Source organism: Macrotis lagotis, chromosome 1 (genome assembly GCF_037893015.1).
Source record: "Macrotis lagotis isolate mMagLag1 chromosome 1, bilby.v1.9.chrom.fasta, whole genome shotgun sequence".
NCBI classification, from domain to species: domain Eukaryota; kingdom Metazoa; phylum Chordata; class Mammalia; order Peramelemorphia; family Peramelidae; genus Macrotis; species Macrotis lagotis.
The window spans coordinates 929,249,184-929,271,479 of record NC_133658.1 but is presented as its reverse complement, the minus strand read 5'-3'; the positions used below and the strand labels follow the sequence as shown (position 1 = coordinate 929,271,479).

The 22,296-nt window shown below is 40.9% G+C and overlaps 1 protein-coding gene across 1 annotated transcript; it reads left to right on the top strand.

Annotated features, from left to right (window-relative positions):
* The first annotated feature begins 2,423 nt into the window (after positions 1-2,423).
* LOC141510116 (uncharacterized) lies at positions 2,424-21,495 on the top strand. Its single transcript, XM_074220119.1, has 5 exons — positions 2,424-2,515; positions 3,622-3,849; positions 6,931-7,057; positions 8,303-8,398; positions 12,851-21,495. The coding sequence occupies exons 2-5, from the start codon at positions 3,664-3,666 to the stop codon at positions 14,050-14,052; spliced, it is 1,611 nt and encodes a 536-aa protein (XP_074076220.1). The 5' UTR covers positions 2,424-2,515; positions 3,622-3,663; the 3' UTR covers positions 14,053-21,495.
* Positions 21,496-22,296: the final 801 nt, after the last annotated feature.

The following is a 22,296-nucleotide window of genomic DNA, read 5'->3' as shown; positions in this document are numbered from 1 at the left end:
TCCTTTTTTATGATTTTGCCACTAATTTTGAAGGCATGATATTTGTCCTTAGTTCTCTTAGAAGACCATGACATTAGGGAGGTGGTACCATGACAAGCAGATGAATTGGATTTGAGTTAGAGGGATGCTATGCTGTCACCAGCCCCATTTTCTCCTCCACAGTCATCTGGGTCCAGTGGTCAGATATGGATGAGGACGACTGGAAATAGCCCTGGATGTCAGACAATCAGGGCTGACTTGCCCAAGATCACACAGCCAGCAAAAGTCGAATCTCTAATCCCCCTGACTCTAAGGCCAGTGCTCTAACCACTGTGCACCTTAGCTGCCCCACCAACTGTAGTAGTAAAGAATTAGAAACTGAGGCGATGCCTACTGATTGGGGAATGATTGAACAAATTCTGATATATAAATATGATGGAGTACTATTGTTTCTGTAAGAAATCACAAATAGAGGGTTTTCAGAAAAACTTGGAAAGACTTTCATGAACTGATGCTAGCTGAAGTAAACAGAGGCAGGAGAGCATTATATATATTACCAGCAACACTGTGTGATGATCAGCAATAAGAGCCTCTTCTTAACAATAAGTGATTCAGGACAATTCCAAAAGACTTGTCGTCACCTACATCCCAAGAAAGCACTATGGAGTCTGAATGCAGACTGAAGCAGACTGTTTTCACTTTTTAAAATTTGTGTTTTGCTTTTTTCCCCCCTAATGGCATGGTTCTGATTCTTTTACAGGATGATTAATATAGAAATAATATATAAACTATATCAGATTGGCTGATGATTTGAGAGGGAGTAGGGAGGAAATGAGAGAGAAAAAATTGGAATTGAAAATCTTATAAAAAATGAATGTTGAAAATTATCTTTACATGTAATTGGAAAAAAATTACAAAAAAGAGAGAAAGCTGTCACAACTCTGCTAACTGTAATGATCAACCACTAATGCAGAGGGCTGTTCTCCCTGCCTATTGACTGAGAGATGCCATGTTGAATAAAAAAGAACATTTTGGGCAATAGACAACATGGGAATTGATTTTACTTGACTATGTACTTTTTAAAAATTTCTTTTGCAAGGCAATGGGGGGTAAGTGACTTGCCCAAGGTCACACAGCTAGGTCATGATTAAGTGTCTGAAGCCAGATCTGATTTCAGGTCCTCCTGACTTCAGTCAGGGCCAGTGCTCTCTCCACAGTGCCACTTAGTTGCCCCTGATTAGGTACTTATATTAAAGATATTTTTTGTTTCTTTTTTAAATGTGGATGAGTGAGCATGGCAGGTTAAGGGCTCCCTGGGATCAGATTGCTCTCCCACCAAAAAAAAGGAAAAAAAGGTCAGTGTGGGATTTTTTTTTTAATGGAAGAGAGGTTCTGGGGAAAGAAATCAGAATAGTTTTATAAAATGTCACACTGAATTTCTTGATGGCTCAAAATAAAACAAAGGCATACATACATATGTGTAATAGAAATTGTTTCGTTTGCAATCTTTTTCTGATTTCTATTGTATAGAAAGAGGTCATGTTATTTTTTTAAGAATTTCACAATAAAAAAATCAAATATTCGTAGTTTCCTTTTTTTATGATCCCCCCCCCCCCCAATTTTGATGGCCTGAGAAGTGTTTTATTTAGGATTTTGGCACCCATGTCCATGAGTGAAAATGGCCTATAATTTTTTCTGTTTTTACTTTTCCAGCTTTGGTTATCAATAGAAAATGTTAATCAAAACTCAGTCAGAATCAGTATATCATGATCGTTTCGGGAAAAGGCGTTTGGGAGAAGCCCTTGGCGCCCTCTTATTCCAAGGCATTGACTTACTGTTGGGATGACCCTCTTTCGCCTTGGGTGTGCCTAGTCCTGGGGCTTTTTCTTAGGAAGCTCGGGCTTCCAGCCCTCACGGGCTGTTCCGAGGGAAGGCCAGCAGGCCGGTGGGGCAGCCATGAAGGGGTGCCAGGGGCCAGTTGCCAGAACAGGCCATGGGGTACCCGACAGGTCGAAGGGGGTGGGACCAGACACGGAGAGAACATCAGAAAACCAAAGGAAAAACCCAACAAGAGCGCAGTGGCCAGGGCCCGGCCCTGGGGGCAGGAGCGCCTGGGTTCAAGTGCGGCCTCAGACACTTCCTAATGACCCAGCCGTGTGGCCTTGAACCCCATTACCTAGCAAAAACCTAAAAGACCAGCAAAAAGGAGCCGCAAAGGGCTCCGTTAGGTTGTCCGGCACCCCAAGGGCACAACGCCGCGGCGGGCAGCTTGGAGGGGGCAGCGGGGCCGGGCTGCGGGGCCGGGCTGCGGGGCCGGGCTGCGGGGCCGGACTGCGGGGCCGGGCTGCGGGGGCGCTGCAGGCGGACGGGGGCAGCGCCGGGGGCAGGCCCGGCGCGGGCTGGGGGAGGGGCGGAGGCCGGGGAGGCGGGGCGCGGGGCCGGGAGCCGGCCGGAAGCGGAGGCCCGGCGGAGCCTGCCCGGAGCCGGGCGCAGCCCAGGCCCGCGGCCGCAGCCCCAGGCAGGCCTGGCCCCCCAGGTAGGCCCGGCCCCGGCAAGCCCGGCCCCCCCAGGCCTCGGCCCCCCAGGCAGGCCCGGCCCCCCAGCAAGCCCGGCCCCCCCAGGCCTCGGCCCCCCCGGGCAGGCCTCGGCCCCCCCAGGCCTCGGCCCCCCAGGCAGGCCCGGCCCCCCCAGGCCTCGGCCCCCCCAGACAGGCCTGGCCCCCCCAGGTAGGCCTGGCCCCCCGGGCAGGCCCGGCCCCCCCAGGCCTCGGCACCCCAGACAGGCCTGGCCCCGGCAAGCCCGGCCCCCCCAGGCCTCGGCCCCCCCAGGCAGGCCTGGCCCCCCCCAGACAGGCCCGGCCCCGGCAAGCCCGGCCCCCCCAGGCCTCGGCCCCCCCAGGCAGGCCCGGCCCCCCCAAGGCCTCGGCCCCCCCAGGCAGGCCTCGGCCCCCCCAGGCAGGCCCGGCCCCCCCGGGCAGGCCCGGCCCCCCCCCTCGGCCCCCCAGACAGGCCCGGCCCCCCCCCAGGCCTCGGCCCCCCAGGCAGGCCTGACAGGCCCGGCCCCCCCAGGCCTCGGCCTGGCCCCCCCCCGGCAGGCCCGGCCCCCCCAGGCAGGCCCGGCCCCCCCAGACAGGCCTGGCCCCCAGGCCCCAGCTTGCCCTGTGGGCCCGGCAGCGCTGCCCGCACCTTGCTCGCAGGCCCCAGGTGGCCCCTCTCCTTGCCCCACTTTCCGTGCGGACATGAGACGTTGGCAGCCGCCCCGGCGCCCTGCAGGAAGCCTGGATCCTGGCCCCCGGCCCAGCACCTCTGCCCCCGGGCACCCGGGCACCCGCCGGGCCCTGCTTCCCTGGGCCCGGCCCTGTCAGGCTGCAGCAGGCACCCTATCTCGGCTTTTCTCCCGGGGCTCAGACACGCTGCCCCGAGCCTAATCTCCAGACAGGCCCAAGAGCCCTGGCCAGCCGCCCCTCGGGCCCCAGGACAGCCTCTACGGCTCTCAGAAGTCCCGGGCCACGCTGGCACCTCCCAGACCCGCCCGCACCCGGGCCTCCTGCCTCCCTGGCACGGGGCAGAAGATGAGTGGTGGAGGCTGCTCGGACCATCCCGACGGCCAAGGCTGACCGTGCCTTCTTCCCTCTCTCTTTAGGTCCGAGTCTCCGAGGGCAGCGCCAGGGTCTTTGCAGCTGCTATGGGGAGTCACCCCCTTTTAATCCTGGAAGGTCAGCCTCCAGCGCTGCCAGAGGAAGGCAAGACATTTCTACCTCCGATCCCTTCTGCCTCCCCAGCTTGGTCTGTAGAAGCCCCAGGCCTGGCCCAAAGAGAGAGCCCAGGGCCCGAGGGAATGGCCCCTGCCCACCGTGAACTCCCAGCTCAGGTGAGTATAGTCTCTCCACAGGCTTGACCAGCAGCACCCGAAGATGTCATTTCCCTAGACGTAAGAGGATTATTCAGGATTGTTCTTACCTCTAGATAGATGCTTTCTTTACAAAAATAGATATGCAGTTGAATGGACGAGTCATAACACTGCCTCCTCTCTTCTTCTGTATTTTGGACTTATTCCCTGGCTCTTGGCCAGCTCAAGCACCAATAATTGCCTCCGGTGCTCCCCCCTCCCAAATTGCTACTCTCCCCTGTTTGTTTTTTAACTTCTTCCTCATTACAGTTGAGTCACACAGATGACCATTTCACTCATGATTCTCTATTCCACAGGAATCTTCTTTCCTTTCTTTTTGCATTCCAAGTCCACAGACACACACCCATACATACACCTTCTCCCCCCTCCTCTCTGTTCTTATTACATTTGAGTCTTGCCTGGACCGGCCTGGAGCAGAGCCCTGGAAGCTTCCCTAGCTCTTGTCCTTGACTGCGTTGAGGCAGAAATTGTTCTACACCCCCCCACACACCTTCTTCCCCCTCCTCTCTGTTCTTATGGTCAAGCTCTCTCTTGTAGCAGCTGAAGGTCCAGGAAACCCATTATACCTCTGTTCTCACACACACATTTTCCCAGGTTTCTTCTCATTTAGCATTTCTTAGGTCAAGTCTTTAAGTATTAGAAAGTGGCTCTTCTGGGCCAGGGATTGTTTGTGGATATATCAAGTCCAGGTGAGGGAAAAAACCAGCCCCTGCCCTCCAGAAGCTCCCAAATTAAAGGGGAGATAGCAGCTCATGAACTGCATCCAAACAAGCTCTCTACAGTAGAGACAGGAGGCATTCTGGGAATGAAGGTTCCAGCAGTTTCAGGGACCAGGAGAACCTTGGTTTCAGAAAAATGAGATTTTTTTAGGTTGATGGAAACCAGGAGACCCAGGGGAGGAGGGAGAACCTTCTGAGCATGAGAGACATCCTTTGAAAAGACCCAGAGTCAGGGCAGCTAGGTGGCACAGTGGATAGAGCACTGGCCCTGGACTCAGGAGGACCTGAGTTCAAATTTGACCTCAGACACTTAATCATTACCTAGCTGTGTGGCCTTGGGCACTTAACCCCATTTGCCTTGCAAAAAAAAAAAAAAAGACCCAGAGTCAAAATATAGTCTTGGTCAAGGATCAGATGAAGTCCCAAAGTACTGTAGCTGTGATAGAAGTGAGATGACTCTGCTGAGTTCTCTCCTTAAATGACAATTCATGGCCTCACGCTTCAGTGGGCAAGGATGGATGTGGGAGGGATGGAGAGGGAAGGACTTTTTTTGTGAGGAGTGAGTTAGGGAATCAATTATCAATTAAGAAAAGGACTGCCTTCCTCCAATGAGAGTTCACACTGAATAAATGCTGTGAAGTGAAGAACACTACCTGAAGAGACTCTTGTGAAAAGGAAATGTATATGTATTCTTGGGAATCTCAAAAAGTGGGAAAAGATCAATCAATTCCTTACATGTCCAGCAGATAAATAATAGGGAAAAAAGGAAGTTAAAAATGAAATTTGAGTTGCAAAGATACCACAACTCTGTTGTCCTAAGGAAAAAAATCAAAATGGTGACAAAGTAAAAATAATTTTATCCACATGATAGAGAATTATTACTTATTTATTTAAGGGAATGTGATTAAGTGACTTGCCCAAGGCCACACAACTAGGCAATTATTAAGTATCTGAGTCCGAATTTGAACTCAGTTCCTCCTGACTCCAGGGCCGGTACTCTATCCACCGTGCCACCTAGCTGCCCCCATGTGATAGGGAATTGCTCCAAAAGAATAGGAACTCTAAAAGAGTTGGAGCAAAATGAGATGGAAGACCATCAAATTCTTAGCATGTTGGCATGTTGACTAAATATGGATTCCACATTTGGCAGGATGTAGAAATAGGTGACTGATTCCAAGTAACAACATATTTCAGAACTGACCAACCTTCCCATTTGTCATTCATCAATCTGCCTCTTGCCTCATCCTCTTGATTTTTGTTCTCCCATTTACCAGAGTTCTAGGGGAATGTTGAGTTCTTTCATAGCTCACAAGGAAATTGGCAATGCCATTCTCATGATTTAGATCAAACCCCTACATTGGTTCCTAAAATATTACCTTTATTAAAAAATCAAGGAAACCTACATAACCCTTCTTAGTTCTTCATAGTTTTATATAATAATGTCAAAATTAGGAAATAAAAATGGCATTAACAAATGAAACAATTATAAAACAAGGGCATGAGATGTTTTGTTTATGACACATGATACCTAGAGCCATCTCAAACCCTCAATATAACAATAGAAAGTATTTTTTCCTTGACTGGAAACTGTCTCATACCACTTAATTTAGTTTAGACTTTGATTAATATCTCTTAAGAATGTTCTTGGGGCGGCTAGGTGGTGCAGTGGATAGAGCATGGGCCCTGGATTCAGGAGAACCTGAGTTCAAATCCAGCCTCAGACACTAAATTACCCAGCTGTGTGGCCTTGGGCAAGCCACTTAACCCCATTGCCTTGCCCAAAAAAAAAAAAAAGAATGTTCTTCATGTTTTCATCTGGTTAAGACTATTTCTGGCACTCAGGAAATGAACTAACTCTTTTCTTTACTCACTTTTAAGTAAGACATAGGAAATTTCCCCTCCCATCCCTCTAACCTCAAGTATATCCTGACATCTCCCCAGATCTTCATAGAATTTTCTTTATAACATCTCACGGTTGTCTGTTCTGAAGAGGAAGAAATTTCACATCACCTTCTCTCTTTCTCCTTTAGAGATAGCTCTTATGTCTCTTGATAAAACACAGAATTCTTGATTCCATAGGGAGATTCTATAGTAATATATTTTTCAATTTTATCCAACTGCAAATATAAAAAACTCTCCTCAATATTTCATTGAGCTTTTCCCAACTGTGTTTCTAAGTGTTGGTCTGACCTTCATGAGAACAGAAATTTTGAGGAAATCCTTCCATTGTGCTTCAGTTTCCTCTTGCAAATTGATGAGACTTGGACCAGATGAATTCAGATGTCTCTCTCATCTCTAAGTCCTATGACTTTTGATGGTTTAGGAGTTGGTGACATTCAAGGATGTGGCTGTGGACTTCACCCCAGAGGAATGGGGTCTCTTGGACCATTCTCAGAAAAAGATGTACAAGGAGGTCATGCTGGAGATCACCCAGAACCTGATCTCCCTGGGTAAGGATACTTCCCTTGGTAACTGAATCTACCATCAAAGGAACTGCCTTCATTCCCTCCCTTATCTGCAGGGTTTGGAGCATTTATTCCTTAGAAAGGTCAAAGTGCTGGTCTCCTAGGTCCAAGAATCAGGGTCCTCCTGCTGCCTGGATTTCCTGTAAAGGGTCTTTGCCTCATGTAACAGGGAGCTGGGGATTTCCTTTCTTGCCCCTGAAGCTGTCTCTTCTTGGTTCTAATGGATCATAGCAATATTGGAGAACCTCAGACTTGGAACTAATCCTAGAGGTTGTATCCAGCCTGACATCTCCCTGAACCTGAAGTTTGTCTCCTAAATCTCTGAAAACTGCTCAGGAAACTTTTCTTTGGAGATGGGGTTGGGGTGGGGCAGGGAAGCTGCTCTCTCCCCAAGAAACCCCTGGTGGGTTGGGTCTGATCTATGGAAGGTTAAAAGAAACCTAAAGTTGTTGCTCACTATTCCTAATTTTATTCTCAGAAGCCTATTAGAGCAAATGTTTCCTTGGTCTTCCTTCATACTTCCTCCAAATTATGGCGCAAATGACAAAAAAAGGAAGAGAAGGAAACAGGAATTTATATTTAAAAGAAATAAATTTATAGAAAACTAAAGGACTTTTTTTTTTTGGTTTTTTGCAAGGTAATGGGGTTAAGTGGCTTGCCCAAGGCCACACAACTAGGTCATTATTAAGTGTCTGAGGCCGGATTTGTACTCAGGTACTCCTGACTCCTGAGCCAGTGCTCTATCCACTGCGCCACCTAGCTGCCCCCAAAGGACTTTCTTTATAAATATTTTCTAATTTTATTCTCACGGCAAGTATGTCAGTTAGATGATGATGATATTACTCCCATTTTACAGATAAGGAAACTGAATCAAACAGTTTAAGTGACTTGCCTCAGATATTTGGATAATACCCATTTGAGATTGGATTTGAATTCAAGGCTTCCTGAATCCAGGCCCAATACTTTCTGTTCTGTATCACCAGCTGCTTCTTAATTTCTAAATGATGGAATCTGTGAAATCAGACAAATCTTCTATAAAAGCAGAGTTTACTACTTCCAAATGAGCTCCTTCCCATCCCTCACCAAAGCTTTCAGCAATAAATAAAAAGAAATGATCCTAGATGGGTCCCAGGAACCATCTGGTGACCCTTCCAACATGTCCCCTTTCCCTGAAGAGATCTACATTGCACATGTCTCTCCCTCTTCATCTCTTTTATTTCCCATGTCTAGGTGTTCCAATTCCCAGAAAAGATTTGATCTTCCATTTTGAGCAAGGTGAAATATCATGCTTACTGGAGGGAGAAGATCTCAGAACCTCCTGTCCAGGTGAGTTAAATTGAAGCATGTATATGAGGCTATTATCAGAAGAGGTAAGCTACATGTTAACAGAAGGGAATGCTAGACTTGGGGGGGGCAGGAAAACATAAGCTGCTTATCTTCTTCACACATTTTTAACCTTGGCAAGTCTCTGAACTTTTGAACTTTAGCTCCCCCCCCCCGCATGAAATGAAAGAGTTGGATAGCATGGTTTTTTACTTCCTTTCCAGTAATAAAACTATGTTCCTCTAAGATCCATTATTTGGAACTTTGGGTCACGAAAGCCTCCTGAAGGAACTCTCCAGAAAGAGATCAGCATCTCTAATGCAAGTTATTTCCAAGACTCTTTTAGGAAGAGCCTACTGTATTTCAGGCTGAATGCTAAGATTTGGTGATTCAGAGAAAGACAAGGTATATTCCTATTCTCAAGGAGTTCACAGACTATTGGGGAAGACAACTAAGAAAGAATTATGTTAAAACATGATAAATTGGAGCTAGTCAAGAGAGGGAAGACACTTAGATTAAGGAGGATTGGAAAAGGCTAATTGTGAAGAGTGGACTTTAACTGGGACTCCAGAGAAGTCTGGAGAAATCTTCTAAGCATGAAGGGCAGCCAGGGAACACCCATGGAGACTGAAGATAGTTTGTCCTCTTCAAGGAATAGAAAGGATGCCTTTGCTACTGGTTTATAGCATTTTTGGAGGAAGAGGAAGAGGAGAGATGCTGGGAAGGGTCAGAGAGAGACAGATGATGAAGGCACCTAAGAGCTCCATAGGAGATTCTAGATTTCCTCCTGGTACTAGGAAGTCATTCCAGTTTATTGAAAAGGCAGTGATGTGGTCAGATATGAGTTTTAGAGGATGAATTTGCCAGTTAGGAAGAAGATTGGTTGATCTAGGGAGAGATTTGAGGCAATGAAATCAAACAACAGGTTTTTGGGTTGGGGGGAAGTCAAGGAGTTTCATTTTGGATATGGTAGGATGATAACCCAAGGAGAAGAGTGTCATCAAAACCTAGAGGGAAGAGGCTATGAAGGAAAAGGGGGTGATTCACACTGTCAAAAGCTGCAGAAGACTAAAAAAGGATGAGGATTTTGATTTAGCAATGAGAAGATCATTGGGAAATTTGAATCATAATTTCCATTAAACAGTAAAGTTGGGAACTAGACTGCAGAGTTTTATAGAAAATAAGAGTAAAGAAGTTGGAGACCCTAAGTGTAGATAACCATCTCTAGGTGTTTCACCATGAATCAGAGGGAAGAGACAGGATGATATCCAGTGTGGATAGATGGATCAACTGAGAATGGTTTGAGGACTGGGGAGAAATAGTTTCATTTATCACTGTTGACAGATTTAGGGAGTTTGAAAATTATTAAGAAACTGGAAATGATAGAATATGGGATATGATGGGTCAGAATTTGTTTTGTCAATCAGGAAAGGGCCCTCTTCATGTAAAAGGGTTAAAGGCAGAAAAGAAGGCATCTGATTTATGTGAGATGAGGAAGGGGTTAAAACACTTGGTGAATTTCCAATTGTTTTATTGGAATATGAGGCCAATTTCTTCTATGCTGAGAGTTAGGGGCAGTGGAGCAAGCGATGTGGAAGTGCTGGGAAGGAATGCAAAGTTTTGGAAAAGCTGCTGTGGTAAGAGGCACAGGGATTGCCTTTGTGTGGGCTGAGATGATGTTACCTAAATTAGTTATGCATTGATTTTCTCTGTTTCCATTGAGTACCACATGAGTCCACTGGAAGGCCATAAGACTTAAGACTAATGAGAGACATTATAAGGACTCATTTGTAGAAGAGTTGTGATGGTCCATCCTGAAAAAATGACTTGTCCTGCCCTCATGGTTTTCAAAATGTCTATCACTTGTGCAAATATTTGTACCACCTTGACCTGGTTATTTTTCTGCTGATGAGATGAGGGAACTACTCTATTCTGTGACAGAAAGCAAATGCGTTTCTGTGCATTGCTGGGATCATCCATTGGAATTTGATTTGCCTATGAATTTCAAATCTTTGGGACTGTTGGGAAACAAATTGAGAATCTAAAGGAACACGTACTTAGATGTGGCCAGGGTTTGACCTTGAACAACATTGTATACTTAATTGTGACAGATTGGAGTCTCTGCAGTAAGAAAACAATTACGGTTGCAGAGAACATGTTTTCTTTTTTCTCCCAGAGGAAAATGTTAAAATATTTATTGTTTACAATTTTCTTTGAAAATATTTATAACAAAATTTGATAATGATTTTTTTTGCTCCAGGTTCCATTAAATAGTTTTTAGCTCCGGGCAGCTAGGTGGTGCAGTGGATAGAGCACCGGCCTTGGAGTCAGGAGTACCTGAGTTCAAATTCAGCCTCAGACACTTAATAATTACCTAGCTGTGTGTCCTTGGGCAAGTCACTTAACCCCATTTGTCTTGTAAAAAACCTAAAAAAAAGTTTTTAGCTCAAACTTTATACCTTTAATGTGAAGCCCCATAGGATTCATCAACCACAAAATGGAAAAGACTACAAAAGGACTAATATTGAAGCATATTATACAGTTCCTACAGAAGGAAACTTGACATCCAAAATAAGATAATAGTTTTGAATATAGAAAATGGATGAATTTTTTATTGTGTTTGTTATAAGGATTCTAACTTTTTTATTTTCAATAAGGGAGCAGAAGCATTCAAAGATAAAAATTTTAAAATAAATTGATAATCACTATCCTAAAAAAAGTGATGGGCCAGAACAGAATATGGTATGCCTCAAGTGAACAAAAAATAAAAAACAAAACACAATGTTGGCAATCATGATTTGGTCTTAGACATGAAAACAAAAAAATCAAAAGATAAAGGAGATCAACAGGGAAATTAAACTATGCATATAGACAAGATAGTTAATGGAATAATATAAATATTTGGTATCTATATATTTGTATATAAGAAAACTTGGATTCCATATTGAAAACTGCTACACAAATAGATCTGTTTCTTACCTAAAAATAGGAAATTTAGAGAAATCATCAGTGGTAATGCATTAAAACTGGCAGTAAGGAGAAACAAGAAGCATGATCCAATAAAAAAAGTATAAATAACTAGTATTTGAAGAATGGATTGAAAGTACAGTGGAGGTCCCTGGAAAAGTTCCCTCCCTACTAGAATAGGGGAGAAACTCAGCTAGACTTGCATGTCTTCCAAGCCAGTGGTGTTCTTATCTGTAGGTGTTCTCCAGAGTTCTAGGGTCCTTGCTGTTTAGGGGTGTTGCAGCAGGTCCTAGGACAGCTTTGGTGGAGGGTTAGGTTCTTAAAGAGGTTCTCTTAGATTTCCTGCTTCACTGCAGTATCCTGTAGAGCAGGAGGGCCACGTCCTGTACCTATAGCAACATTGCCCATGGCTGGGATTCCCTCACACCAGCTCTAGACTGCTTGTCTGATTGTGAAGACATTAAACATTAAATCCTGCCATGACCACTTAGATGCTGTGTACATTATCTGAGCTTCAGACAAAGGCATCCTTACTCCAGAAGTATGGCAGTTACAGGCAATGCAGAGAACCATAAATGTAACCTCTTAAGAATTCCCCAAAAGATTCTGATACACCACTAGCACAGATAATAACATAGACTCTATAATCATAAGGAAGGAAAATAATCACAAAGAAGGAAAATAATCACAAGGAGACTGGACTGGATGTTTTCTTGGTCCTGGGACTTGGAAATGGCAGCCTTCCATTCCTGTGTGAGATGATGATATAATCCCTTACAATATAATAATCATTTTAATAAGTTTAAGAGCTATAGAATATGATGAACTGTAGTTTTAAATCATACAATCTAACTTATATTCCAAAAATGTTATCACTCCTTTACAGTATATTTATTTTACTATCCATTAACTTGTACTTGTATAGCAATAGCTCTAAAATGATGATACCAATTGAGTCATGTATTTAGTAGATATACCAATGATATGCCAAGTGGACTACTTCCACTGGGTGCCTGTTTGAACTGCAGCTTATACAGTGGTCCATACACATATTAACAAATATAAACAGTGAGCATGCAGTTTTGCTATTATTTTTTTAAAAAGGCAGTGGAGAAAGGTTATCTAATACCAAGGCAGAGGTTATCCAGTCACTGAGTTTTATCTCCATGTCAAAGAGTTTGGTCAATAATTGTCATTCTAAGCTTCATGAGCTAAGAATATAATGAGAAGGCTGGTGTTGCCTGTGTTTCAGGTTTGTTGTGAGAATCTAGTTGTATGTGAATCTCATTCTAAATTAAAATAGTCTGAGGATTTGAACTAATATCATTTTTAAATGATTGATTCTGCCCAAGTGTGAAGACTCTTCTCATTCCCTAGGGAAACAGATTGAAAATCAGTTTCCTTTCTGTTAATTCAGGGAAGAGTTTTATATTTGAGTTTTTTCTGTGTATCTATCTCCCCACCTATATGTTTTGTTGTTTCCTTCAGATGGAAAGACCAGGAATGAAATGAGGGAGACTACTTCAGAGCTGAGCATGTCTGTGGAAGCATCACAAGAGCAAAGATTCATGAATGATGATCACTGTGACCTCAGTTTGAGAGAAATCTGTGACTCTGAAATCAAAATAAAAAGAAAACAAAAGAATTACTCTGACTTTCATAAAGATAAAATGAGTGTCAGGCAATATTCCATCCTAATTCACTGTAAAAAAATGATGTCAGGGAATGACTGTCCTCAGAATAATAAATATAGGGAACACTTTACTGAACAGCCAGAGGTTGTTGAGTCTCCTGCAGAGTCTCCAGAAGTGCAAACTTATCAATGTGAGATGACTTTTAGCTTGAATTCAGACCTTATGAGAACTCAGAACAGCCATATTGGAGAAACGCGACAGTCATCCTTTATTCGCCATCAGAAATTTCATATTTGCAAAAAGCTACATAAGTGTATGCAATGTGGAAATACCTTCAAGAGACAGTCATTGCTTGTTTCCCACCAGAGAATTCATTCTAGGGAGAAGCCCCATGAGTGTGGTGAATGTGGTAAAGCTTTCAGTGAAAAGTCATCTCTCATCATACATCTGAGAAACCACACAGGAGAAAAGCCTTTTGCATGTAATCATTGTGGAAAGACGTTCAGACAGAGAGGCAATCTTGATAGGCACCAGAGAGTTCACACTAGAGAGAAACTACATGAATGTGATCATTGTGGAAAGATTTTCAAATGCAAGTCTAGTCTTGTTCTTCATCAGAGAATCCACGATGGAGAGAAACCTTATGAATGTAATCAGTATGGAAAGATTTTCAAACAGAATTATGGTCTAGCTAAACATCAGAGAATCCACAGTGAAGAGAAACCTCATGAATGTAAGAAGTGTGGAAAGATTTTCAGATTCAGCTCTAGTCTTGTTCTACATCAAAGGAGTCACTCTGGAGACAAACCTTATGAATGTAACCAATGTGGAAAGACTTTCAGACAGAGCTCCTACCTTACTATACATCAGAGAACACACACTGGAGAGAAACCTTATGAATGTAAACATTGTAGAAAGTCTTTCAAACAGAGAAGTCATCTTGTTTTACATCAGAGAATCCACACTGGCGAGAAACCTTATGAATGTAATCATTGTGGAAAGTCTTTCAGACAGAGAACTCATTTTGTTTTTCATCAGAGAATTCATAGTAGATAGATACCTTATGATGTAAACAATGTGGACTTTGAGAAGGAACTCCAGTTTTGTTCTATATTAGAGAATCCTAGAGAGGAAGCCTTATAAATGGAATCAATGAGGAAAGACTTTCAAATGGAGCTCTGTACATCAGACAATCCTCACTGGAAAGAAACCTTAGGAATACAATCAGTGTGGAAGTGTTTTCAAAAAGAAGGTCAATTTTGCTAAACAAGAAAGAATCCACACTGGAGAAAAACCTTGTGAATATAATCAATGTGGAAAGACTTTCACAAACACACTAAGCTTATACATCAGAAAATCCATAAAGAAAACTTTGTAAATGTAATCAGAGTAGAAAGAGATTTTTCTCTGTAATACTATTTTTTCCCAGTAATCCTCAGTAACATTCTATAGTATTTATATACTGTAATTTCATCAGGCATCTCCCTGTCTATTAATATTCTCTTGTTTCTTGTTCTTTGTTGGGAAAAAATTTCTGGTGGAAATATTTTTGTAACTGTATGTTTATTTCTGTAACAATTCTTTTTAGCTTCTGACTGCAACACTGGATAAATCGTTGCTCCTTCACCTACAAGCCCGGATTTCACATTCTGTCTCTGTCATTTATTAGAAGTGTGATCTTGGGCAAAACATTTAATCTATTCTTGCCCCAGTTTGTCTCATCTGTAGAATATGCATAACAAGGTTGGTATGTGTATTTGTCCTTCATTCTTTTTTTTTTTTTGGAAGGAAATGGGGTTAAGTGACTTGCCCAAGGCCACACAGCTAGGTAATTATTGTTTCAGGATAGATTTGAACTCAGGTCCTCCTGATTCCAGTGCTGGTGCTCTATCCACTGTACCACCTAGCTTCCCTGTCCTTCATTCTTGAAGAAAACCATGACAGCAGGGAGGTGATGCCCTGAGAAGCACGTGATGGATTTGAGTGAAGGGTTGCTGTGCTAAGTCACTAGACTCACTTTCCCTTCCTGAGCCATCTGGGTCTAGTGGCTGGATATGAAACAATATGATTGGAGTTGACCCTGGATGTAGGCAATTGGGGTTAAGTGATTTGCCCAAGGTCATACAGCTAATATGTTTCAAGTATCAGAATCTGGGGGCAGCTAGGTGGCACAGTGGATAAAGCACCAGCCCTGGAGTCAGGAGTACCTGGGTTCAAATCCGGGCTCAGACACTTAATATACCTAGCTTTGTGGCCTTGGGCAAGCCACTTAAGCCCATTTGCCTTGCAAAATCCTAAAAAAAAAAAAGTATCAGAATCTGGATTCAAACTCCTATCCTCCTGACTCCAAGAGTAGTGCTCCATGTACTCTGCTACCTAGCTATCCATAAGAAGGAATGGAGCCAAGGTAGCAGATGGAATTCACCTGAACTTTTCCAAATTTTTTTCCAAACAATAAAATAATACCTCCAACAAATCCTGGAGTGGCAGTATCAACAAAAGATGTGGTGAACAATTTTCCAGTCTAAGACATCTTGGAAGGTTGGGAGGAAAAAATCTGTCTCACTGGGATAAGAGTAGAGTGCACTTCAGGGCAGGCTGTGTCCCAGCAAGCCAATAGCAAGCCAGCAGTGATTTCAGAAGCTCTCTGTCTACATGTGGCAAGTGTGTTGGACACATGATCAGAAGGATACCCTTGGCTGCCACTGGGGGAAAGATTCTGTTGCACGGTCCAGAGTAGCTGTCCCAGGGTGAGAAGGAGCAATAAATAACACAGTAGTGCTGTAGGGAAGTAAGGATGCCCGTCATGATTCCGGGGCTGAAAAGAACGCTTGTGATCACTCACAGACTAAAGCATAGGTCAGCAGAGTAGTAAACGTGCTTCATCTTGGATCAGGCCAGCTTGGAAAACTTGCCCACAAAACCAGTTCTTAAAATAGCTGCGTGGAAAGCTTGCAGCTTGGGACAACGCTCCCTCCACCCCAAAAGCGACTATGACATAAAATTACAATTCCAGAAATAAACTGGGGAAATGAGCCAAGAATAAAAAGAGAACATGATCATAGGAAATTACTGTGGTGAAGAGGGAAGATAAAAGCAAAAATTCAGAAGACAGAAATGTTTATCTGTCTCTGACCCAAAGAGGATTTTTGAAGACCCCCCCCCAATTTAAAATTCAGGTAAGAAAACTAGAAGAAAAGTTGAAAAAAAGAAATGAGAGTGATACAAGAAAATCATGAAAATAAAATAAACTAATAAAGATGTAAAATAAATACTGAAGAACTCCTTACAAAACTGAATTGGCCAAAAAAAGAAAATTTACATACAAAACAATTCACTGAAAACATAAAACTGGCCAAATGGAAAAAGGTACAAAAGCTCATTAAAGAAAATAATTTCTTAACAAGTAGAATTGGGGAAATGAAAGCTAATACTCTGTGAGACATCGAGAAACAATAAAACAAAATCCAAAGAATGAAAAACTGGCATAAAATGTGAGCTATCTCATTGAAAATACAACTGAAAATAAATCAAAGAGAGGTAGCTGAAGAATTATTGGATTATCTGAGTGTTACAATCAATGAAAGAACATAACCAGTATTTTTCAAGAAATTATCAAGGAAAACCACCCTGATATGTTAGATCTAGATTCTAGAAGATCAAATAGAATTTCAAGGAATTTATCAATTCCCTCCTGAAAGAAATTACAAAATGAAAATTTCCAGGAATATGATAGCCAGATTCCAGAAGTGCCAGGTCAAGCAGAAAATGCCACAAGCAGACAAAAGAAGCAATTCAAATATCAAGACACTTCAGTGAGAATCACAAAAGATTTAGCAGCTTTTACCTTAAAGGATCAGGGGGCTTGGAATATGATATTCAGGTGTCAAAGGAGCTAATTTTACAATCAAGAATGACATAACAGTAAAATGCTTCAACAGGAAAAAAAATACATTCCATGAAATACAGGATTTTCAAGTGTTCTTGCTGAAAAGACCAGAGCTGGAAAAAAATTTGACTTTCAAATACATGACTCAAGAGAAACATCAAAATGTAAACAGGAAAGAGAAATCATAAAGGAATCCAAGAAAGTTAAACTCTTTATTTTCCTATGTGGGAAGATAATACTTGTAATGCCTTGGAGATCTTTTTAAGTATTAGGACAATTAGGATATACATCCATGGCATGACTGTTAACTATGATGGTTTTATATCTAAAAAAAATAAAATTAAGGGATTTGAAAGAAAATTGCATTGAGAAGGGGAGGGGCAGCTAGGTGGCGCAGTGGATAGAGCACTGGCCCTGGAGTCAGGAGTACCTGAGTTCAAATCCAGCCTCAGATACTTAATAATTACCTAGCTGTGTGGCCTTGGGCAAGCCACTTAACCCCAGTGCCTTGCAAAAAAAAAAAACCTAAAAAAAGAAACCAGAGTTACTAATGGGAGGAATGTCTATACAGGCATTTGAGAAGAGGAGAGATAGAACAGGGCAGGTTATCTCATATTTTTATATGTAATTGTATAATTTTTAAGTGACGTGTCCATATTAACATCTACCTCTTGCGGATGATGTGAGGATCATTAAGATAACACCTGTAAAGTGCTTTGCAAGGGTTAAATCACTATTCTGGCTATTGTTATATTTATTTCTTAAGTCATAGGTCCAAAAGATAGTTTAGTCAGTTTTGTTTTAATTCCAATTAATATTCAAAACAGTATAGACGAAAGCAGTGTGTTGAAATGCTAAGGCACTGAGTTGAGAGTTCATTGTGCCTCAGATGTTCTTTATGTATTCCTAAGCAAGGAACAACCTCTCTCTGCCTTAATTTGCTCATCTCTAAACTGAAGGGGTTTGCTTCATTGAACTCTATTATTTCTTCCCACTCTGATGCCGTGTTTCCATGAAGTGTGCTATGTCATTTTTCATGGCCTCTTCTATATTCTAGGGAGGAACTAGTAGGACCAAATCTGAGAATTTACCACAAACTATTATGTAATACTGACAAAATAGAAAGATAAAGATGCATTATCTACAAAAGAAAATAGGAGCTATATTAAAGGCGGTACAATAAGATCAGCATGCTTGTCTAGAACTAAGTATACCTCTCTTTAACCACTTAAATAATAAGCAAAATAACAAAAATGGCAATGAATCATTTTTGTAGCCCCGGATAGCTTAGGAAAAACAGTTCCGTGGTCACTGAGGTGGAAGCTGCTGGAAAACATGGTGCAATGGAATCAGCACTAGCAATGGGTTTTGGATACAACAGCATCAAAGGCAGGAGCACTGAAGTGGTAAAGGAATTGTAAACCTAGTCAGAAAGATATTCCATGGGACTCATTAGTCAGTAATGGCCATGAGATATGGAAATGTCTTGCAGTTCTCTTACCAATTATGCAATTCCTTGTCAGTCTTTCAGGTTGGGATGATTTGATTAAAGATGTGAAGGATCAGGTGCCTTTTTTGGTTGTTTTTTTGTCCTTTGTTCTCGAAGAAGACCATGGCCTCAGGGGGAGTGATGCCATGAAACGCAGATGGATTGGATTTCAATGAGGGGATGCTGTGCTAAGTCACCAGCCTCACTTTCTCCTCTAGTCATCTGGGTCCAGTGCCAGATATGAATCAGTCTGATAGATGGCCCTGGATGCAACACAATCAAGGTTAAGTGACTTATCCTAGTCTAGTGTCAAGCTGGATTTGAACCCCTGTCCTTGTGACTCCAAGGCCAGTGCTTTATCTACTGTACCACCTAGCTGTCCTTACCATGTAGGAACCAGACCAAAGATCAGGAGGCCAGGGATCACAAATTTCCTTGAATTCCTGAAAGACCTCAGGAAGGGGAAAAAGGGGGCAAACAATTTTGAAAATGCAGTAACAGTGGTAGATGAAAAATGAAAGTAATAGAAGGAAATCATTGCAGGAAAATAAGCAGATTAAAGAGGAACACATGATACTGAAGAAAATTCCTTAAAAATCAGCATTGACCAAATGTTAAAAGAACTTTAAAGCTTTATTGAAGACAGTAACTCCTTTAAAATTAGAACTGGTTAAGTGGAAACTAATCACAACATGAGACATCAAGAAACTATAAAATGTAAGTTGAAAAAGTAAAAAAATATGAAATACATCATAGAGAAAAATGACTGACTAGGAAAAAATTCAGGAGAGTTTAAAATTATCAGACTAACTGAAAGCTATGGTTTTGAAAAAAAAGTCTAGGTATCACATATCAAGAAATTATAGGGGCAGCTAGGTGGCACAGTGGATACAGCACTGGTCCTGGAGTCAGGAGGACCTGAGTTCAAATTCGACATCAGACACTTAATAATTACCTAGTTGTATGGCCTTAGGCAAGTCACTTAACTCCATTTGCCTTGCCAAAAAAAAAACTAAGAAAAAAAGAAATTATAAAAAAACTGTCTAAATGTTCAAATAATCCATTGATCACCTCATGAAACAAATTCCAAAATGAAAAGACTAAGTGTATTCTCAACAAAATCCAAAATTCTTAGATCAAGAAGAAAGTACTGCAAGAAGCTAGAGGGAAGGAATTGAGTACCATAAGCCACAATCAGGATCACAAGATTGAGCAGACAGAACATTTAAAGTCTGGAGACTTTACAGTGTGATACTGCAGAAGGCAAAGGAGGTAGAATTAAAACTAAGAATATTCTACCCAGTTCATTCTCTCATCTCTTCCTGCTCCTAAAGTTCTTAGAAGAAATTTCATACATACTACTTGGATTTGAAAGTATAGTTTCATTGCCCCTCCAGCTGATATGTCACTTCTTTTCCTTTCTTTTTTTCTGTAATTGGGTTATCTTGGGAAATAACCTAGTAGTATTATTGCTGGGTCAGAGAATATATAGTTTAGTCCAAAATGGTAGCATCAGTGCACAATTCCACCCATGAATTAGTGTCTCAGGTTTTCTACATCCCTTACAATATTTGTCACTTCCCCTTACAGTTATTTTAACTAATCTAATAATGTAAAATGGTATCTCAAGGTTGTTTTAATTTGCTTTTCTATAAATTATTATTTAGAGAATTTTTCCATATGCCTGTTGATTTCTTCATCAAAACTGCCAGTTCAGATCCTTTGACCATTTATCAATTGGAGAATGATTCATATCCTTTTTATATCTGAGACCTTTATCTGAGAAATTCTTGATACCCCCCAATTTTTTGTTTTCCTTCTGTTCTTGGCCACATTTGTTTTATTTGTGAAAAAAAATTAATTTAATTGAAATTATCCATTTTATGCCTTACACTACTCTCTATGTCTTGTTTATTCTTGAATTGTTTATCTACCCATAAGTCTGATAAATAATATCTTCTATGTTCTTCTAATTTCCTTGTAATATCTCAGTATCCAGGTCATATATCCTTTTTTGACCTTTTCTTGGTAAATGGTTTAAGATGTTGGTCTATGCTCAGTTCTTCTCAGACTGCTTTCATTTTCACAATAATTTTTGCTAAATAACAAATTCTTATCGCCAAATCTTAAGTCTTTACATTTGTCAAATAGAAGGTTACTATTTACTGACTGCTATAAATTGTATGGCTACTCTGCTCCGTTGATCTACTGTTTTATTTCTTAGTACCAGATAGTTCTGATAATTACTGCCTAATGATATAGTTTAAGATTTGGTATTACTTTCATTTTTTCTAATTTAGTAAAATAATTATTGGTAATTTTATTGGGATGGCATTGACTATAAATTAGGTAAAATTTTCATCTTTATTATAGAGACCTTATCTATCCATGAATAATTACTATCTCTACCAATTATTTAAATCTGAATTTATTTGTATTTAAAGATTTTTATAATTTTGTTTGTTAGTTCTTGGGATTGTTCTGGCAGGTATGCTTTCAGGTATTTTATACTGTCAAGCTATTTTATAGGAGTTTCTCTTCTTGCAATGTTTTGTTCATTATATATAAAAATGCTGTTGGTTTATGTGAATTTACCTTATATCCTGCCACTTTACTAAAATTATTAATCATCTTATTTGGCTTTTTTGTTGGTTTGGGATTTTCCAAATATATAATTCATATATTCTGCAAAAAAGAAATAGTTTTATTAGCTCTTTCCCTATTCTAGTTCCTTCTATTTCTTTCTCTTCTCTTATTGCCATGGATATGATTTTCAATACATTCAATAATATTGGTGACATGGGGTGGCCAGGTGGCACACTGAATAGAGCACCAACCCTGGAGTCAGGAGGACCTGAGTTCAAATCCGACCTCAGACACTTAATAATTACCTAGCTGTGTGGCCTTGGGCAAGCCACTTAACCCCATTTGCCTTGCAAAAAAAAAAAACCCTAAAAAAATAATATTGGTGACAGAGGGCAACCTTTCATACCTGATCCCACTGGGAAGATTTCTATGTGATCCCCATTACAAATAATGCTTGCTATGATTTTAGATAAATACTTTTTACTAATTTAAGTAATAATCCATTTATACCTGTACATTCAAGTGTTTTTAATAGAAATGAGTGTTACATTTTATCAATAGCTTTTATTGCATTTATTGATATCATCATGATTTTTCAAAAACTTTTATTATGGATCTAATCAATCATGTTAATACTTTGCCTTATGTTAAAGCCTCCATTCCTGCATTGCTGATTTAAATCTCACTTGCTCATAATATATAATCTTCATAATATATTTATTTAAAATTTTTTGCATCCCTGTCTATTAATGAAATTGATCTATAAGTTTCTTTCTTAGTTTTTACTCTTCCTGATTTAGGAATTACTATCATGTTTGTTTCATAAAAGGTGTGGAGTTGGTAAAATCCCTCCTTTGCCTTTTATTCCAAGTAATTTATTTACTGTGGGAATTATATGACCGTTAAATGCCACATAGTATTCATTTGTAAATCTGTCTAGTCCTGGGTTTTTTCCTTAGGAAACTCATTTGTGGCCTGTTCAATTTTTTTTTTCTAAAATAGGTCTATTTAGGTATTCATTTTTTATTCTGCTAATCTAGGAAGTTAATATTTATATAAATATTCTTCCATTTCATTTAAATTTTTTATTTTATTGGCATATAACTGAACTAAATAATTCCTTATAATTGATTTGTTTTCATTTTTGTTAATGGTATAGTCAGACTTTAAAATTTTTGATATTAGTGATTTGGTTCCCCCTCCTTTCTAATCAAATTAACTAGTGATTTTTTAAAATTTTTTTTCATAAAAACAACTCCTTTTTTTACACTTTAATCTCATTTTTATTTCTTAGGATTTCTAATGTAGTATAAAAATGAGCCATTCCCCATATGTA